A 17,690-nucleotide genomic window follows, 5' to 3' on the forward strand; every position below is an offset into this window, starting at 1 on the left:
TACCAATGAACAGTATTAAAATTAGATATTTAATGAATGAGCAAAATTTGAGAGCAAATAAGAGAAATCACCGTTTTGAAGATCCAGGTGCTTTATTGTCCTCGATTCTGACATTAACAGCATGAGTGAAGCAAAGAGTAAAAGGAGTGAAAAAAAAAAAAAAAAGTCGACAAACGATTTCTGATACAGAAAATACTGTTCATGTGTTTTATGATATCAAGATGATTTATAATGAAAATACCTGGAACGTTCGACATGTTGAATCAGTTGAATCAGCAGAGGGAGCGGGTTCAGACACGAAAACAACATGATTTTTGTGCAGATTTGGTGGCTTCGTCTGAAATCAGTTACTAGAAATCCACGACCTAAAAACAGTGACGGACAAACTGGCTCAAAATTTAAAACAAAAACTAGACGGAGAAACAAAAACAAAGTCACGGTTGGTCCTCCAACTGGATAAACACCATCAGAAAATGTTGCAGTAATTAAAAATTTTAAATTAATATTTGAGCCACAGATGTTGCATCATGAAAGCAAAACCTCAAAAATACTGCCCTCAAGACTACCGACTGATTTCATGGGAACACTGAACGGCGAGATGTTTTTACTCAGAAGGAACTTTTTGCTTTCAGAACAGAAAGTCAGAAAGAAAAGATAAAAAAAAAAAGACTTGAACATCCCAAGAATCCTGTTTTTTATTTTTTATTATTTTCTTAAAATAACCATGGAATGATTTTAAACCTGCAGCATCTTGACCACAGTTTGTTCCCTGCAAGCGAGTCAGTCTTTTAATATTTGAGATTTTAGCACTAATGTAAAATTTAATCTGTTTGTTTTAAAATTAGTCGGCTGTCCTTCAGGTTTGGTAGATTTCTTTGACGGGTGAATCGAGCGTGTTTACACTACCAAGGTGATTTAAAGACTTTAAGCTATTTTTAATATTTGTATTTAACATTTTTATATTTTCATTTCACTCTCATTTTTCTATTGTTGTGTATTTTCTTTCTTTCCTATTGTTATTTTTGTGTAAAGGGAGACAGACAAAATTTCATTGCTGTATAAACTGTGTTTAAAATGACAACAAAAAGTTTTTTCCTCCAATTCAGCTCACAGCTAACATTAGCCACCAACCCAAACCTGTCAAACCAGGTCAGAAAACCACCAACCATACAGGCTACTGTATGTATTTGTAGCTGTAATACATGTATCTGTATCTATCTGCATGGACCGGCGGGTCGGTGGTGGACTGTTGTGGTTCACGATCTTCCAGTCCATCTACCAAATTGCGCTGGTCATGAGCTTTGGGCAGTGACTAAAACAACGAGATCGTGGATACAAGTGGCTGAAATTACCTTCCTCTCAGACTTAGAGAGGGGGAGGAGCTCGGGCATCCGGACACTGAAGGAGCATCAAAAAGGAGCCAGCTGAGGAGGTGCGGCCTCTGATTAGGATGCCTCCTGGACACGTCCTGGGACAGACCCCAGAACCTGCTGGAGGGACTACATCGCCCATCTAGTCTGGGAATGCTTAGGATCCTCCAGGTGGAGCTGGAATGACGTCTGGAACGAGCTGCTGCCACCGCAACCCGAGCCCGGGTAAGAGGAAGAGGATGGACGCCTTCAACGTGAACATCAGTGCACAAATCTCAAATATATAAAAAAAGTCTGCATGAGATTCACAAACTGAGGAAGGTAATGAATGACAGATAAACACACACACACACACACACACACACACACACAGATCAATTATTAATTACAGTTTACTGATGAAACAAAAGAAAACGTCCGGGTCAGCTTCAGTGTTTCCTAATCGATGAACTCTTGACGACGTCTCCTCGATCTGTCTTTTTTTGGTTTGAACGAGACGATGTAAATCAGCAAACGAGAAACACGAGTGTGGAGAAAGTCACCAGGTGGTTACCGTGACAACACTTGTAATCCTTCACTTCCTGTACCTGGTTGTTTTCTTCAAGGAAGTCTTGATGCACCAAAACAAAACAAACAAACAAAACAAAAAAAGTTGCGTTTTTAATTTTGTCGGCTGAAAATCGTTTGAGCAGATCCGGAAAGATCCAGTTCTCAGCGTTCCTGAATGTTTGTCACAGTTTTGATCCAACACGAGGAAATCTTCACGGACTTTTGTGCTGAAAACAAAAACAATCCCACGAGAGTCATCCGAGAAACAACCCTGAAGAGACGGGGTCTTCGAAAACACTGATGGGGTAAAGGGTGGAGGTTCTGGACAGGAGGGGATTCAGGTCTTTGGATGATGCAGGTTTAGTTCTCCTGATATGAAAATGGGGGTCAGTCGATTCGCCCTCATTTTGAACCTCGTTCAGAGACGCTCACAGTGTTCGCAAGAAAAGTCTTTCTTAGATTGTCCGCCATTTTGCCTTTGACATCATCATCATCATCATCGTCATCATCATCGTCATCATCATCGTCATCGTCAGTCCATCGTTGTGGTTCGGTTCTGCTGAAAGCGTGCTGGATCAGCAGTTCATGATTAAACGTCATTTTAAACCAGAAGACGACCTCAGTTCTGCTCCACCCGTCCGGCTCGGACCTCCACGAGACAAAAGAAGACATCGTTTGACAGGTCCACAGACAGGAAGTGGAAGTTAGGCCGGCCGCCTTGTCAACACGGAGTGGTGATCACATGGGACACGTTTCTGAGCGAACCCGAAGCATCGCGGTCATGTGGAGCGTTACTCGTCATGAACGGGCTTCGGTCGTCCTCTTCGTCGGCCTTCAGGTTTTTCAGATTTCTCTGGAGGGTGAATCGAGGTGAACTGACTCAGCCCGGGATGCCAGGAGCCAAACCCGGTGAGAAAACCACCTCGGTAGGCTGCTGTATTCACTGTTAGACTGGACACTGCTGGTTCAGAGGTTCTGTTCAGGTCCCAGGTAGGTTCTACTTCCTGTTTGTGTGTCCTGAAGCTCGGCGTGATGACTTCTGAATCAGACCATTCCTTCTGCAGCACCGGGACCGTCCAAGTCTTTGACTCTTCGTGGAAGTCATCGCACAGAGCTTTGTGTGGTTCTTTGTGGTTCTGGTGAGTCGGGTCGAGTGTGGAAGAACACGAGGTCTGCTGCTGGTCTACGATGACGGTATGGATCAGGAGGGACCAGGCGGGTCACCGTCTCTGCTGGCTGTAGACGGGGAAGGCCAGCGTGACGTTGAGTGAGTCGTTGTGTTGGACCAGCGAGGTGTGCTGGTAGTGAAGCACCAGCTCCTTCAGAGAGCCGTACAGGTTGTAGGGCTCGGCGAAACCGAAACCAGTGCTCGTCTTGTTGATGACACAGTGTTTCACCTCCCCATCGACGCTGAGGAACACACATGGACACAGATTAGATTCAAATCGAGCCTTTAAACCAACAAACAAAAATGAGATCACGGAACAGGCGAGTCTTACACCACGGAGCAGGCGTAGCAGCCCGGCTTGCTGCTGTCGCGGACCAGGAAGGTCCCGTCTCTCTTCCCGCGGAGCAGAGACTCGGCCTTGATGCGGTTGATGTTTCCGAGACGCCAGAGACGCTCGTCGTGGTGAGGAAGGTCCTCCTCGTCCTCCACCATGCTGTACTCACTGAGGGAGGGGAGCACACGTCAGCTAAGGGACTAAAAGCTGGTTCTGGGTTTACAGGGTGAGGCGCCCCCAACAGATAAACCCGTCTCATGGTCTTCATCAGCCTGAGAAAGACTCGCCCACTGAGGAAGACCATGAGACACACACAAAAGCTCCAGAAAGACCTTTACAAAGGATGTTACTCACTCCTCTGTGGTTTCGTTCTTCAGGCCGAGCCACTCGTTCAGTTTCCTCTGACGGACTCCTTTCTGGGTCAACCACCTGACACACACACACACACACACACACACACACACACACACACACACACACACACAGCGGTTAGTTTCACGTGTCGATGCGTGTACAGCGTTCACCTGACCCGTGTGCGCTCCTGCGTGTCTTACATGAGGTACTGGTCCCTGGTCTTGCGGAGCTGGATCAGATCCGGTTTGATGCTGTTCATCTTCTTGTCGATCTCTCTGTAGTCGGCGGCCTGTTTCTTCAGGTCGACCTCCAGGTGGCGCTTACTGTCCACGATCTCGCTGATCCGAGACTTCAACTTGTCGTAGTTCTCCATGATCCTGAGAGAAGAGGAGGAGGAGGAGGAGGAGGAGGAGGAGGACAGCTTTAGCCTAACATAGCAGTGGAGGTCAGAGAGATTTTTCTTCGTGCAGCCTCTGGCGCCATGGCAACTGGGTCTTTTATTTTTTTTATCTCCATCACCGTTGCCGTGGAAACAGCCTTACCTCTGGATCTCCTTGTCGTTGCCCTCCCTGCGAAACTTCTCGATGTACTCTTTGCTGAAGCGCTCCTGAGTCTGACACTGCTCCTCGAAGATCTTTATGGTCTCATTGAACGCCTCGATGGCCGTCCTCTTCATCTGGATCTCCTGAGGGGCGAAGAGGGAAGGAAAGAGGAGGGAAGGAGAGGAGGGAAGGAAAGAGGAGGGAAGGAGAGAGGAGGGGAGAAAAGAGGAGGGAAGGAAAGAGGAGGGAAGGAAAGAGGAGGGAAGGAGAGGAGGGAAGGAAAGAGGAGGGAAGGAAAGGAGGGAAGGAGAGGAGGGAAGGAGAGGAGTGAAAGAGAGGAGGGAAGGAGAGAGGAGGGAAGGAGAGAGGAGGGACGGAAAGAGGAGGGAAGGAGAGGAGGGAAGGAGAGGAGGGAAGGAAAGAGGAGGGACGGAAAGAGGAGGGAAGGAGAGGAGGGAAGGAGAGAGGAGGGAAGGAGAGAGGAGGGAAGGAAAGGAGGGAAGGAGAGGAGGGAAGGAGAGGAGGGAAGGAGAGGAGGGAAGGAGAGAGGAGGTGAGCAACAGCACAGGGATTTGAAAAAGCAGAGAAATGATGAGCGGATGTCGTTCAGTGAGTGATGGAGGCTCCACCTTGTGGTGTTGGTCTGGTACTACAACAGTGTTGTACACTGTAGTGCACCTGGTGGACTGTGGCGTACCTGTGAGGTCCTGGTGTACTCCTCGTACAGCCGGTCGTACTCGCGGTTCTTCTCCTGGTACTGCAGGTGGTACTCGTGGAGCTTCTTCCCCACGGCCTCGATACTGTCCTCCTTCACCACCTGGTCCTGAACACAAAGACAACGTCCTGTCAGACGAGTCTCACACACAGACCGTCAGACGGTCTACAGACGGTCTACAGACCTGCTGGTGTTTGGAGACTGGGTAGAGCAGCTTGACGTCCAGTTTTGGGTTGTACTGGGCGAGGGATTCGTGGCGGTAATGGTTGATCAGCTCCACCACCGAGCTGAAGGTCAGCGGGTCGGAGAAGCCGTACTTCCCCTCCCGATGGAAGATCTTGATCAGTTTGTTGTTGCCTCCTTTCCTGAAGAGGGACGAGACGTTGGTCCGTTAAAACAAACCTAAAGTCAGGCTGCAGATCATCTCTACGCGGTTTGAAATATCGTCTCACCTCAGAGTCAGAGTGTAATCTCCGTGCATCTTCGTGGAGGCGTCTCGAACCAGAAACGTACCGTCAGCTGTGTCTCTCAGCTTCTCGTTCACCTCCTCTCTACAAACACGTCAAATAACAAACTGACACTTCTGTGTGCGTTTACGAAGAGATGTTCAGGATCATAAAGACTGTGTGTTACCTTGAAATGTCTCCCCAGTACCACTCGGCGTCCTGAAGAGAAATACTGTTGTTGAAACTGCTGGGAGCTGCAGGCGCGGAAGATTTGACCGGTTTAGGAGGCAACGCTGCAACAAAGACACGAGAGACGTTAACGATAAGTTATGTCAGCAGGTACGTGGAGTTTGTCCACTAGAGGGCGCCGCTACACTGTTAAATATCGATAATAACGACATCTGCTGCACAATGAATCGAATATTAACAGAGATCCCAGTTTGGTCTTTTAACGGTGAATTAACAGCAGCTGGTCCTGAATCAGCAATAAACTGATTCTTTAACAACAGGAGGAGGCGATGGAAGAGCGGCTCCGAGGTCAAGAATGGATGTTGATACGTTAGTTCGTATCGCTCACTGTCCGATAGCAAAGGCTCAGCAGCTTCTATGTGCATGATGGCAGAGGAGGAGAGAGTGAAGAGGACGCTGACGGAGGAAGCTAAGAAGAGAAAAGGAGAGAGTGAGCGAGCAAGAAGCCGCCGGACAAGAGTAAATGTGGGACTGACTTTTAGTGGTTGGTGAGAGCTTGGTGAAATAAAAGGCTGAAAGACAGACGCCGAGCTGGGCTGACTGCTGCTGGACTAGGCAGTGAGATCAGCTGCTGCTGGGGACCTGGTTGATGATTGGCTGTAATCAGAGTAAATACTCGAGTACAGCTGGACATAGTTACCAAAAGCTGCACACAAGTGATGAAGATCTACATCCTGACACCTGTTATCACTCAGGTGATCAAAACTAGTGTTGCAAAATTCCAGGAATTATCAAAATTAGAAACTTTCCATGGGAATAAACTTTCAAAATTGAAGGTCGGCCCTTTAACAGGGAACTTAAATACAGATGGTGAAAATATATTTTATCATAATCTTGACTAACACAAGCAGATTTCCTGCAGGTCCACTTGAATATAAATGTCTGCTTATGTTTGGATGTGATACACTTTGTTTAAACTAATCTACAGTTAAATATCATAGATTTCCATTATTAAATAATTCATAATAGTTTCTTCCAAATCAAACATGCAGGAAATCGTTTCAATGCTGAATTTGGATTCTGCGAAACAAAAAGCTGAAAGAATCTAAAACGGATAAACGGACGCGTCGGTTTCACGGTGACGGCCGGCGCTGAAACAAAGGATTTCAGGAGTGCACATGCAAACCATGTTCGGTTTATAATTAAACGTCATCAGCTGTGTCGGTGTCGGCCCCCTCAGGTGCAGCCGGGGCTCATACCTGGACTCTGCATGTTAATGTAGCACAGGATCTTGTCTCGTCCTCTCAGCGGCTCGGCCTCGGCCCTTCCTTCCTCCTCTCGCTCCATGTCGGCCTCTAAACCTTCACCCACCTCCCGCACGAGCGGAACCTCCAACTGAACACGGATCGGTCTTTTCTGGATCTCATGATCGTGCCTCTAAAAAAAACCTGACGTCATATGGAAGGAGACGGGTCCAGGGCTCTTTCCTGAGCTCGATTTAAAGACTGAAATCTGCAGGAGATCCTCTGCTCCTGCTCCTCCTGCTCCCTCTCTCCTCCTGCACGTTCATCTTTTACATTTTCACCTCCACTGACAAACTGAAAACACGTCTCTTCATCTGAAACCTGCAGCCGATTTTAAAACGACGCAACTTTCTCTCCGTCTGCCTCCTCCTCCTCCTCCTCCTCCTCTCTCTCTCTCTGAGAACCAGTTCAAACCTCAGGAGGGCAGCTTGGAGATGTGTGACATCACCGCTGCCCACAGCCAATCCTGCAATGACAGTGATATCACCGAGGCAACACCCCCTTCTCCTCCCCTCCTCCTGTGCTGCATCCTTCCCTGTGTGGATGGATGATGTCATCGTTTGAGCTGCTGATCGATGCACTGACTCAGGAAACAGATGAACGAACGAGTGAACGAATGAATGAACGAGTGAATGAATGAATGAACGAATGAATGAACGAGTGAATGAATGAATGAACGAATGAATGAATGAATGAACGAACGAGTGAATGAATGAACGAACGAGTGAATGAATGAATGAACGAGTGAATGAATGAATGAACGAGTGAATGAATGAACGAATGAACGAGTGAATGAATGAATGAACGAATGAATGAATGAATGAATGAACGAATGAATGAATGAATGAACGAGTGAATGAATGAATGAACGAATGAATGAATGAACGAGTGAATGAATGAATGAATGAACGAGTGAATGAATGAATGAATGAACGAGTGAACGAGTGGCTCGTCTCTGATGATTACTCCATCCTCTGGTTGAATCTATGAAGCTGCACTCAGTGTGACACTAACATTAGCTGGAAACACAAAGTACATCTACCATCAACATCAGGGAGGAGAGAACTCTGTGTGCTTCTTAGATTTCCAGGACAGTTTGGACAAATTCCAGGAAGGTTTCAAGACCCGGACGAACACAGAAAACTTCATTTTGTTGGTCTGTTCTGCTGCGACGCCCAAAACTCAGCCCGCCTCCATCACCTCCAGACCCTCCTGACTCTGAACCCGGGTCCCAGATGTGTTTGAGGAACGCCCTCAGACGTCTGCCACCATCTGCACGGAGAGGCATCAGGGTCGGGGCTCTGTCAGCCGGGCGGCAGGTGAAGGTGAGACCTGGCTGTGCCGGCATCGTAGACCAGGATACATGAGGAGATTTACTGAACTTTGAAGGATTCAGTGCAGGGTGTCTTGTTTATTCATGATGACGTAACTGCTAAGAGCCAATCGGACACACAGCCGCCAGTGATGCGCGGGTCCGACTCGTGACTGTGGGCGACCCTCGCATCACTGACAGCCGCTGAAATCTGAGCAGATGTTCTGATGAGGTTTGGCGTCCGGCTGGTGACACTGACTCACAGCTGGCACAGGAAGTGAAACTATGATCGGCGACCACGAGTCGCCCGGTCACGGCTCGTCAGAGGAACCTCGGATCAACAGCTGATCCAGTCAACGAGACATTTTCAGGTTCACAGAGGAAACTAGGTGGAAACCTGCCAAAATAAAAGCACAGATGAAGTCAGCATACCTGGTGCAGCCTGGTTCATGTTGAGCTCGCTGGTTATCAGAACCTCCAGGACCTGAACCAGAGGATCCAGACTGGACTCGGGCCTGAGCAGAAGCAGACACACAGTCAGATTCAACATCTCTACACTTTGGTTTTAAGGTTTCAGGCTGGAATCCGGCGACTGACCCGCTCGTCTGTCTGAACAGCAGCGGGCTGAAACTCTCCGCCAGGTTTCGTGGACTCAGCTGGTTTCTGGCACCGTGCAGACAGAGTCGGGCCAGGTGTCGGACCACGCTGAGCAGGGTCAGGCCATACTGGGCCGGGCAGGACGGCGAGCTGGCCACGCCCCGCAGCACCTGGGCGCAGTCCTCCAGGTCCCGGACCTCTGCAGACCAGGACAGAAGCGTTAAGTCATTGAGCTCTGCAGCGTGTCGGAGGAGAGGAGCGCTTGTTTTCATCACCTCACCTTGGACTGCGTGAATCATGTCGGCCTGCAGAGAGGAGGGGAGGACGGGGCCGGGCAGATCCTGCAGGAACCGGACCACCCCGTCACACAGGGACGACACCTCCAGCTGCTCCAGGTCTGAAAACAAACACGCCTCAGTGTCAGTCATCAAACAGGAAGTAGAGTTCTGGTTACTTCCTCCGACAGTAGAAGAAGAAGTCTCACCAGAGTCAGCGAGCTGCCGGGTGTCCAGACCTCCTCCGCCCAGACTGCGATACACACCGGGACTGTCCAGACCTGCACACACACACACACACACACTTTAAGTGAAGGGACCTCCGAATGCAGCTGAAGATGAACGTTGCGTGTACGCGTCGGCCACACACACCTTTGGTCTCTACGGCCTCCATCAGTCTGCTGAGGAGGGGAGGGGCCGTGTCCGGAGGTCCAAACTGCTCCGGGAGGTCCTGCAACACGAAGCCTGACACACACACACACACACACACACACACACACGTTGTTTGTTTTATTGTTTCTTTACCATCTGTGTTATTCATGTTTTCTGTCCTGCTGCACAATAAAGATTCTTTGATCCTCGATACAGAAAATTTACAACATTTGTTTGTCTCTGACTTCTATTTATTTATTTATTTATTTATTTATTTATTTATTTATTTGTGTTTCCACTGTCTTTTCTATTCTCGATGTCTTTTAGCTTGTATATATTTTTACATCTTTTACTATATTTATATTTTTTTATGTTCATGTTTGCACAGGGATCAGAGTGAAACGCAGTGAGTGAACTCCATTTGTAGTTTTTGTTTCCTTGTTTCACACTGAATAACGACCAAACGATCGAGACGACTCAAACTTTTAATGTGAAGGGGGGGGGGGCAGGAAGCAGCCGACGTGTGAAACAAACAGGTAACACACACACACACACACACACACACACACACACACACACACACACACACACACACACACACACTCTTCCTGTGTTCTCTGGTAATGCTGGTTGCAGCAGAACTGAGCTGAAATCTGTTCGGTCAGCAACCACAACCCTGACTACACACCAGCTGTGTGTGTGTGTGTGTGTGTGTGTGTGGTTTTCTATAATGCATCTTGTGGTTTAACTTTAAGAAATGCCACCGATTTAACTGAAAGTGTGTGTGTGTGTGTGTGTGTGTCTCCTGTGCATGAAGCTGGAGCGTGAGTCAGACTCACAGTTTTTTTTAGTTTTTTTATCCTGAACAGAATAAAAACGTTGAAGTAACGTTAGAGAAACGTTAAGGGAGACTGAGACTCTGACCTGAGGTCAGCCTGAAGGTCACGTCACAGCTCAGACATGATTTCATTCGTCGTGTTGAGCTTCAGACAAACGTCTGCGCTCAGACAGACTAAACACCGACTCTACACAGCGAGTACACCAAACCTCTAACAACCAATGAATCGTTCATCAGTTAATCGTTTTAGAATAAAAGATCTGATTTCAGAGATGTGAATATTTAAACTGAACCTCTTTGTTTGAGACCGACACGTTTCAGAAATAACTGATAGATCGACGTTAGTTGCAGCCGAAGGGGAAATACAGCCGCAGATCAGCGCTGATGAGATGTGTGGAGTTTTCCAGTGGAATAAAAGTAATAAATATATAAAGTGGGCCTGTGGTGCAGCCCTGTGGCACGCCGCGAGAAACGCAAGGCATGTCTGAAACTCAAACTAATCAGAAGGTTTCAGGGAAAGGTCTGAGAGTCAAAGAGTCCACCTCTCTCTGCACCTGGTGGATGTTTTTGTACTCACCCTCCGACTCGGAGTCCGTTCTCACGGACGCTGCAGATGGCGGTCTGGGTGGGCGGGGCTTCGGTGTGGGCGGGGACATCCTCTTTCTGCCAATAAACTCCACATACGTCCCCGGGAAGTCACCTTTCTCCTGTCGGCCAGAGAGGGACGAGTTAGATATATACATCGTATGTACGAGACTGATACTGACACTGCAAGAGACGTAGTCTCCGTGACGTCCCCGCAGACTGTCTAAAACCTGGACGTAGTCTCCGTGACGTCCCCGCAGACTGTCTAAAACCTGGACGTAGTCTCCGTGACGTCCCCGCAGACTGTCTAAAACCTGGACGTAGTCTCTGTGACTGTCACAGACTGTCTAAAACCTGGACGTAGTCTCTGTGACGTCCCCGCAGACTGTCTAAAACCTGGACGTAGTTCTTTGCTAAGTAGTGACCGCTTGGTACAGGTGTAAGCGGTTGGTGTGGCGTCTCACCTGTGTGGTCTCGTTGAAGCCCGGCAGCCAGCCGATCTCTGACGGACGTTCTTCGGCTCCGTTGCTGCAGCCGAGCGCGAGCAGCGCTCCTTTACTGACCAGTAGCATGTCTCCAACATGCAGGTCGATGTCCTCCTCTCTCTCCTTCTTGTAGTCGTACAGCGCTCGGTACTGAAAGCCCTCCGAGCTCATGGTGACGTCTGACTATGGCTTCACGATCAATAAGAAAAGCAGCTCTGAGTACAAAATATAAAAATAGAGTTTCTCTTGTCCTGAGTGGATCTAATGTCGTAAATATGGCGTCTCCAGCTGTCTGTGTGTCTCCCCTGTCTCCATGTCTACTAACGTCCTGTCATCCCTCCAGGCCGAGCCACAGCCGCTCGATCGAAGCGTCCTCGCCGTTCATGAACAGGAGTCTCAGCAGAGGTGGACGCCACATCTGGGGAGGCCACGACCTGCGAGACGAGAGAGGAGGGCAAAGGTTACTGACCGTCTATTGACGTATCTGCGATTACTGATGATGGAACTGCAGCTTCCATCATCAGGAAAATTATTTTAACCATTTTCTGACATGACATCAGTATTTAAATGATTATTTAATGCCTATAAACGCAGATAAAATGATTGGATTTCCTTTGAAATCAGAAAATAATTCATACAAATTAACGATACACTAAACACAGTTAACCGACGGTTTCAGGACTCGTAGACAAACAATAGAAGGATAAATGTCTCCTGTCAGATTTAATGTAACCTAACGTCCATTCAAACTGATTTAATGTAACCTAACGTCCATTTAAACTGATGTAAGGTAACGTAACGTCCATTCAAACTGATTTAATGTAACGTAACGTCCATTTAAACTGATTTAAGGTAACGTAACGTCCATTTAAACTGATGTAAGGTAACGCAACGTCCATTTAAACTGATTTAAGGTAACGTAACGTCCATTCAAACTGATTTAATGTAACGTAACGTCCATTTAAACTGATTTAATGTAACGTAACGTCCATTTAAACTGATTTAATGTAACGTAACGTCCATTTAAACTGATTTAATGTAACGTAACGTCCATTTAAACTGATTTAATGTAACGTAACGTCCATTTAAACTGATTTAATGTAACGTAACGTCCATTTAAACTGATTTAATGTAACGTAACGTCCATTTAAACTGATTTAATGTAACGTAACGTCCATTTAAACTGATTTAATGTAACGTAACGTCCATTTAAACTGATTTAATGTAACGTAACGTCCATTTAAACTGATTTAATGTAACGTAACGTCCATTTAAACTGATTTAATGTAACGTAACGTCCATTTAAACTGATTTAATGTAACGTAACGTCCATTTAAACTGATTTAATGTAACGTAACGTCCATTTAAACTGATTTAATGTAACGTAACGTCCATTTAAACTGATTTAATGTAACGTAACGTCCATTTAAACTGATTTAATGTAACGTAACGTCCATTTAAACTGATTTAATGTAACGTAACGTCCATTTAAACTGATTTAATGTAACGTAACGTCCATTTAAACTGATTTAATGTAACGTAACGTCCATTTAAACTGATTTAATGTAACGTAACGTCCATTCAAACTGATTTAATGTAACGTAACGTCCATTTAAACTGATTTAATGTAACGTAACGTCCATTTAAACTGATTTAACGAGGCCGGGAAGATTCAAACAAAGTTTCACACATGCAGCAGTATGTATATTTATATTTAATAAAAACACACATATATATATTTAACACACTTTAAGCTGAGGCTAACGGACCGGAGCTACTTTCCGATGTTAAACAGACACAGCAGGAGTTAGCAGTGAGTTAGCAGTGAGTTAGCAGTGAGTTAGTACTAATCTACACTCAGACTTGTAAAACTACAAACATGTAATAAAATAAAGAAGTTTAAACTCGAACACGAAGCAGGAAACGGAACAATGCTAAGCTTAGCTTAGCTCAGCTCAGCTTGTGTCTCACCGTGTTTCACTTCCTCTCGGACAGAAACCTCCAGCAGACGCGAACAAACGGCTCCATGCTGCAGCACAGACCCGACACGGCGTCCAGGAGTCCTCCAAGGTGGAAATATTCCGGTAATTTATCGATTATTTCCCCGGTTAACGCGCTCGTGTCTCAGCAGCCGCGGCCCGAGCTGTCAGGCTACACGTTAGCGGCTAAACGCGCTTCCGGTGACACTGTCAAAATAAAATACGCTTCACGACGTTAGAGCCTTTAGATAGAAAAGCTTTTATTATGAAATATTGATGCGTTAAATTAAATAATAAACATTAGGCACGTTACAAATATGAAAACAGGCGTTATGTAAAGGCAAAACGGCTACAGATGATTTCCGGATCTTTCAAAATAAAACTCCCTGTCGAACATGTGTTGTAATGTTAACGCGTCAGTCAGCACGAGCGGCTCGCTGATGTCAATATTTGATGTTTCATGTTTGAAAATGAGACAGTTCAAAGGTCACAGACAGATTTACTCAGATTACAGCTGAGGGCTGGAGGGGGCACGGCACTGACGTCACGTCCGGTAACCTAGATTTTAATGCAGTGTGCAGACAGGGAACCATGGCAACAAAAGAGTGTGTGTGTGTGTGTGTGTGAGATGGAGAGGGGGTGAACTGTAGTCATGGTGTCCTCATTTATTCAGGTCTTACACAAGCAGCAGTGTGTGTGTGTGTGTGTGTGTGTGTATCATGTGACCACTGCTGCAGCTTTTCCAGAACAAACCTGAGACACGAGCAGCTGTACGCGTTACTACAGACGGTTTATTCATAATATCACATCTTTATTTACATCAGTATAAAAATACAGTCATGAAGATTTTAATCTGAAAATCACAAAATATAAATCTGTTCATTTTATTAAATATAACCTCTAAGTCACAAACTGCAGTTCCTCTAACGTCCACTTGAGGCTGGCTCCAGCAGTGAGTCAGTCTCCATAAGTCCCCATGTCCAAATGTCCAACTTCACAGCAGAAATAAACATGTTTACAGCCTGGTACAAAAAACAGTTTTGGTCTCTGTAGCTAATTTCCCCGTTCATGACAACTGTACTGAGGGTGAATTTATATACAACTCACCTGTTCACATTATTAGGCTTTAAGTTATGCAGGGTTAAGAGCGTGGTGAGGCAGACTGACAACAAGCGGCGGCGGACCCCCTCCCCCCACACCGAGCTGCAGAACCTACGTCCAGGTTTTAGACAGTCTGTGGGGACGTCACAGAGACTACGTCCAGGTTTTAGACAGTCTGTGGGGACGTCACGGAGACTACGTCCAGGTTTTAGACATCTGCGGGACGTTACGGACTACGTCCAGGTTTTAGACGTCTGCGGGGGACGTCCAGAGACTACGTCCAGGTTTTGACGTTGACGTAGGGACTAGTCAGTCTTTGGACAGTCTTGGGACGTCACGAGGACTACGTCCAGGTTTTAGACAGTCTGCGGGACGTCACAGAACTACGTCAGGTTTTAGACAGTCTGTGGGGACGTCACGAGACTACGTCCAGGTTTTAGGACAGTCTGTGCGGGACGTCACAGAGACTACGTCCAGGTTTTAGACAGTCTGTGGGGACGTCACGGAGACTACGTCCAGGTTTAGACCGTCTGTGGGACGTCACGGAGACTACGTCCAGGTTTTAGACAGTTCTGGGGACGTTTCAGAGACTACGTCCCAGTTTTTTTAGACAGTCTGTGGGACGTCACGGAGACTACTCCCGGTTTTAGACAGTCTGTGGGACGTTCCCGACCTAGGCCAGGTGTAGACAGTTCTGGGGTACGTCACAGAGTACTACGTCCAGAGTTTTAGACAGTCGCGGGGAAGTCTACGGAGTACTACGTCCAGGTTTTTTTTTTTAGACAGTCTGGGGGGCCGTTCAGAGGACTACGCCATGTTTCAGACAGGTCCTGTGGGGACGTCACGAGACACGTCCCGGTTTTTTTGTATGAAGCTGCGGGACGTCAGAGACTATGTCCAGGTTTAGGACAGTTCTGCCTGGGGACGTCACAGAGACTACGTCCAGGTTTTAGACAGTCTGCGGGGACGTCACAGAGACTACGTCCAGGTTTTAGACAGTCTGTGACGCCAACCTGTCAGTCAAAGCGTCCACATTCTTGCATACCTTGAAGTCTTAATATAACTTGAACAGGTGAGTTCTGTCACCTGTCTTTGTGTCCTACATGCTGAAGATGTCTCCCAGTCTGTGGACAGACAGGCTGATCCTCCCCGTCAGCCGCAGCTCGTCCTTCAGGAAGCGTCCCACCTGCTCAGAGTGGAGGACGTCACAGAACACCCAGATCTCCGCCCGCTCCCTCTGGATGTTGGCGTTACACGTCGGCAACCTGGAGCTCCGGACCGACCGGCTCAGAGTCTGCCACACCTGCAGGGACGAGAGCCAAAAGGTGGAGGAGAGGTGGAGGAGAGGTGGAGGTGAGGTGGAGGTGAGGTGGAGGTGAGGTGGAGGTGGAGGAGAGGTGGAGGTGAGGTGGAGGTGGAGGAGAGGTGGAGGAGATCCACAGTGACAAACACACACTGACCTGTTCGATGTCGCGGGACGTCCCACAGTTGTGCTGCCCGACCACCCATTTGACCCTCTGGCGGAGGTGGAGCCTGTGGACGGACACCACCCGATGGAAGTGCTTGGACAGCGACTGTGCGCTCTGCAGGACGCCTCCTCTCTGCGTGAAGACGCTCCAGGAACGTTTGATCGGCGAGTCCGTGACTTCGTGTCTGTCACAGAGTGAGGCCGGGTGGAGGCGGCTCGAGGTTTCAGAGGTGGAGACGTCACCATCACGAGGGGCTGCTGAGCAGGTGATGACAGGAGCTGGTTTGGCTGGTCTGATGGGCAGGTGGAGGTCGGCGCTGGTGGTGGGGAACCACGGGGTGAAGGGCGGAGGAGTCCGACAGGGGAACGGCTCCAGAAGCTTCTCCGTCCTCTCTAACAGAGAGCTGAGTCCAGCAGCTGATCCAGGCCGGCAGTGCAGGACGACATCCTCCATCCAGATCAGAGGACTGACCGCACCACCCACCTCCACCTCATCCTCCTCGCCATGATGAAGACCAGTCCACAGGCAGCCTGAAGACAAATGATATAATCACACCTGGATCACGTGATGTAAAAGGTTCAAACGTGGAAACCTCAGATCTTCTGGTCTCGTTAGAAGTCGACGGAGGTCCAAAGTTCTACACATCTTCCATGTTTCAGCATCTTACCGGGTCCGTAACCACGTTCAGATTCTAGATTTGCTCCCCGACAAACACCTGTGTTGGTGATACCTGTGACCTGTGACACCTGTGTTGGCCCAGCTGTTTACTGAAGATCCAGTTTATGTTTCACATTCAGCCGCTTCATTCAACATTCAAGCAGCTTCAGCCTGATGCCAGAAACACCTGAAAGTCTAAACTGACTGAAAACACACACACACAGAGACAGAGACACACACACACACACACAGAGACAGAGACACACACACACACACACACACACACACACACACACTGAATTTAACGGCAGGACGCTAATGTTTTTAGCTTCGTGCTAACAGACAGACAGGTAGTTAACACCTGTACAGTCAGACAGAGAGAGACAGACAGACAGACAGACAGACAGACAGACAGACAGGCAGACACTAACCTGCGGGTCAGCTTTGTTTCCCCGCACACAGTTCACGCACAAACAGCCGCAGAGCTAACACGCAGACTGCTGCCGCGTCTCGGAAACTCTCGCGATACTTGGAGGAGGCTGACGTCAGCAGAGTGATCTCTGTTTATTTATTTAAAAATTTTATCAGGTTAAATAATAACATGTTATTATTTAAATAACATTATTTAAATAACATGTTATTATTTAAATAATGACATGTCATTATTTAAAATGACATACTACTTATTATAATATGTTTAAATGTGTGTTCTGTACACTGACATCCATTGCACGTCTGTCCGTCCTGGGAGAGGGATCCCTCCTCTGTGGCTCTTCCTGAGGTTTCTTCCACCTTTTTTCCCTGTTAAAGGTTTTTGTGGGCAAGTTTTTCCTCACTGGAACCGAGGGTCTAAGGACAGAGGGTGTCACTCCCTGTACAGATTGACGTCTCGACCCTGAATAGCCCGTGCTGTGACGGAGACGCGCCTGGTGCTCGTTTCCTGTCAGACAACACGAGACTGGCTCGGTCCCCGCACAGCCCGGTCATGTCGGGGTCCAGTTCACACGCCTGGATCATGATGAAACCTCGACCTGCTCAGACTTGACGGC

General features: G+C 47.6%; 2 protein-coding genes across 5 annotated transcripts; both read right to left on the minus strand.

Moving 5' to 3' along the window:
• Positions 1-73: 73 nt before the first annotated feature.
• LOC104935222 (phosphatidylinositol 3-kinase regulatory subunit alpha) lies at positions 74-13,641 on the minus strand. 2 transcript variants are annotated; one of them, XM_010751029.3, is made up of 17 exons: positions 13,407-13,641; positions 11,415-11,869; positions 10,943-11,072; positions 9,528-9,620; positions 9,365-9,436; positions 9,161-9,277; positions 8,881-9,079; positions 8,716-8,798; positions 5,666-5,771; positions 5,485-5,583; positions 5,217-5,397; positions 5,015-5,140; positions 4,318-4,460; positions 3,976-4,152; positions 3,776-3,850; positions 3,419-3,589; positions 74-3,329 (listed from the first exon to the last, which is right to left on the minus strand). In XM_010751029.3, exons 2-17 carry the CDS (start codon positions 11,604-11,606, stop codon positions 3,140-3,142), a joined length of 2,154 nt encoding a protein of 717 aa, XP_010749331.1. In that variant the 5' UTR covers positions 11,607-11,869; positions 13,407-13,641; the 3' UTR covers positions 74-3,139. The 2 variants fall into 2 exon arrangements, with proteins under 2 accessions (XP_010749331.1, XP_019109874.1); XM_019254329.2 differs by lacking the exons at positions 8,716-8,798; positions 8,881-9,079; positions 9,161-9,277; ... (3 more) ...; positions 11,415-11,869; positions 13,407-13,641 and adding an exon at positions 6,927-7,342.
• Positions 13,642-14,183: 542 nt separating this feature from the next.
• shld3 (shieldin complex subunit 3) lies at positions 14,184-17,204 on the minus strand. Of its 3 annotated transcripts, XM_027280016.1 has the most exons (5): positions 17,073-17,198; positions 16,652-16,845; positions 15,976-16,514; positions 15,619-15,818; positions 14,184-14,406 (listed from the first exon to the last, which is right to left on the minus strand). In XM_027280016.1, exons 3-5 carry the CDS (start codon positions 16,435-16,437, stop codon positions 14,235-14,237), a joined length of 834 nt encoding a protein of 277 aa, XP_027135817.1. In that variant the 5' UTR covers positions 16,438-16,514; positions 16,652-16,845; positions 17,073-17,198; the 3' UTR covers positions 14,184-14,234. The 3 variants fall into 3 exon arrangements, with proteins under 3 accessions (XP_027135817.1, XP_027135816.1, XP_027135818.1); XM_027280015.1 differs by lacking the exon at positions 16,652-16,845 and having other exon boundaries at positions 17,073-17,204; XM_027280017.1 differs by lacking the exon at positions 16,652-16,845 and having other exon boundaries at positions 14,388-14,436; positions 17,073-17,204.
• Positions 17,205-17,690: the final 486 nt, after the last annotated feature.

Source organism: Larimichthys crocea, chromosome VII (assembly GCF_000972845.2).
Source record: "Larimichthys crocea isolate SSNF chromosome VII, L_crocea_2.0, whole genome shotgun sequence".
NCBI lineage: Eukaryota > Metazoa > Chordata > Actinopteri > Sciaenidae > Larimichthys > Larimichthys crocea.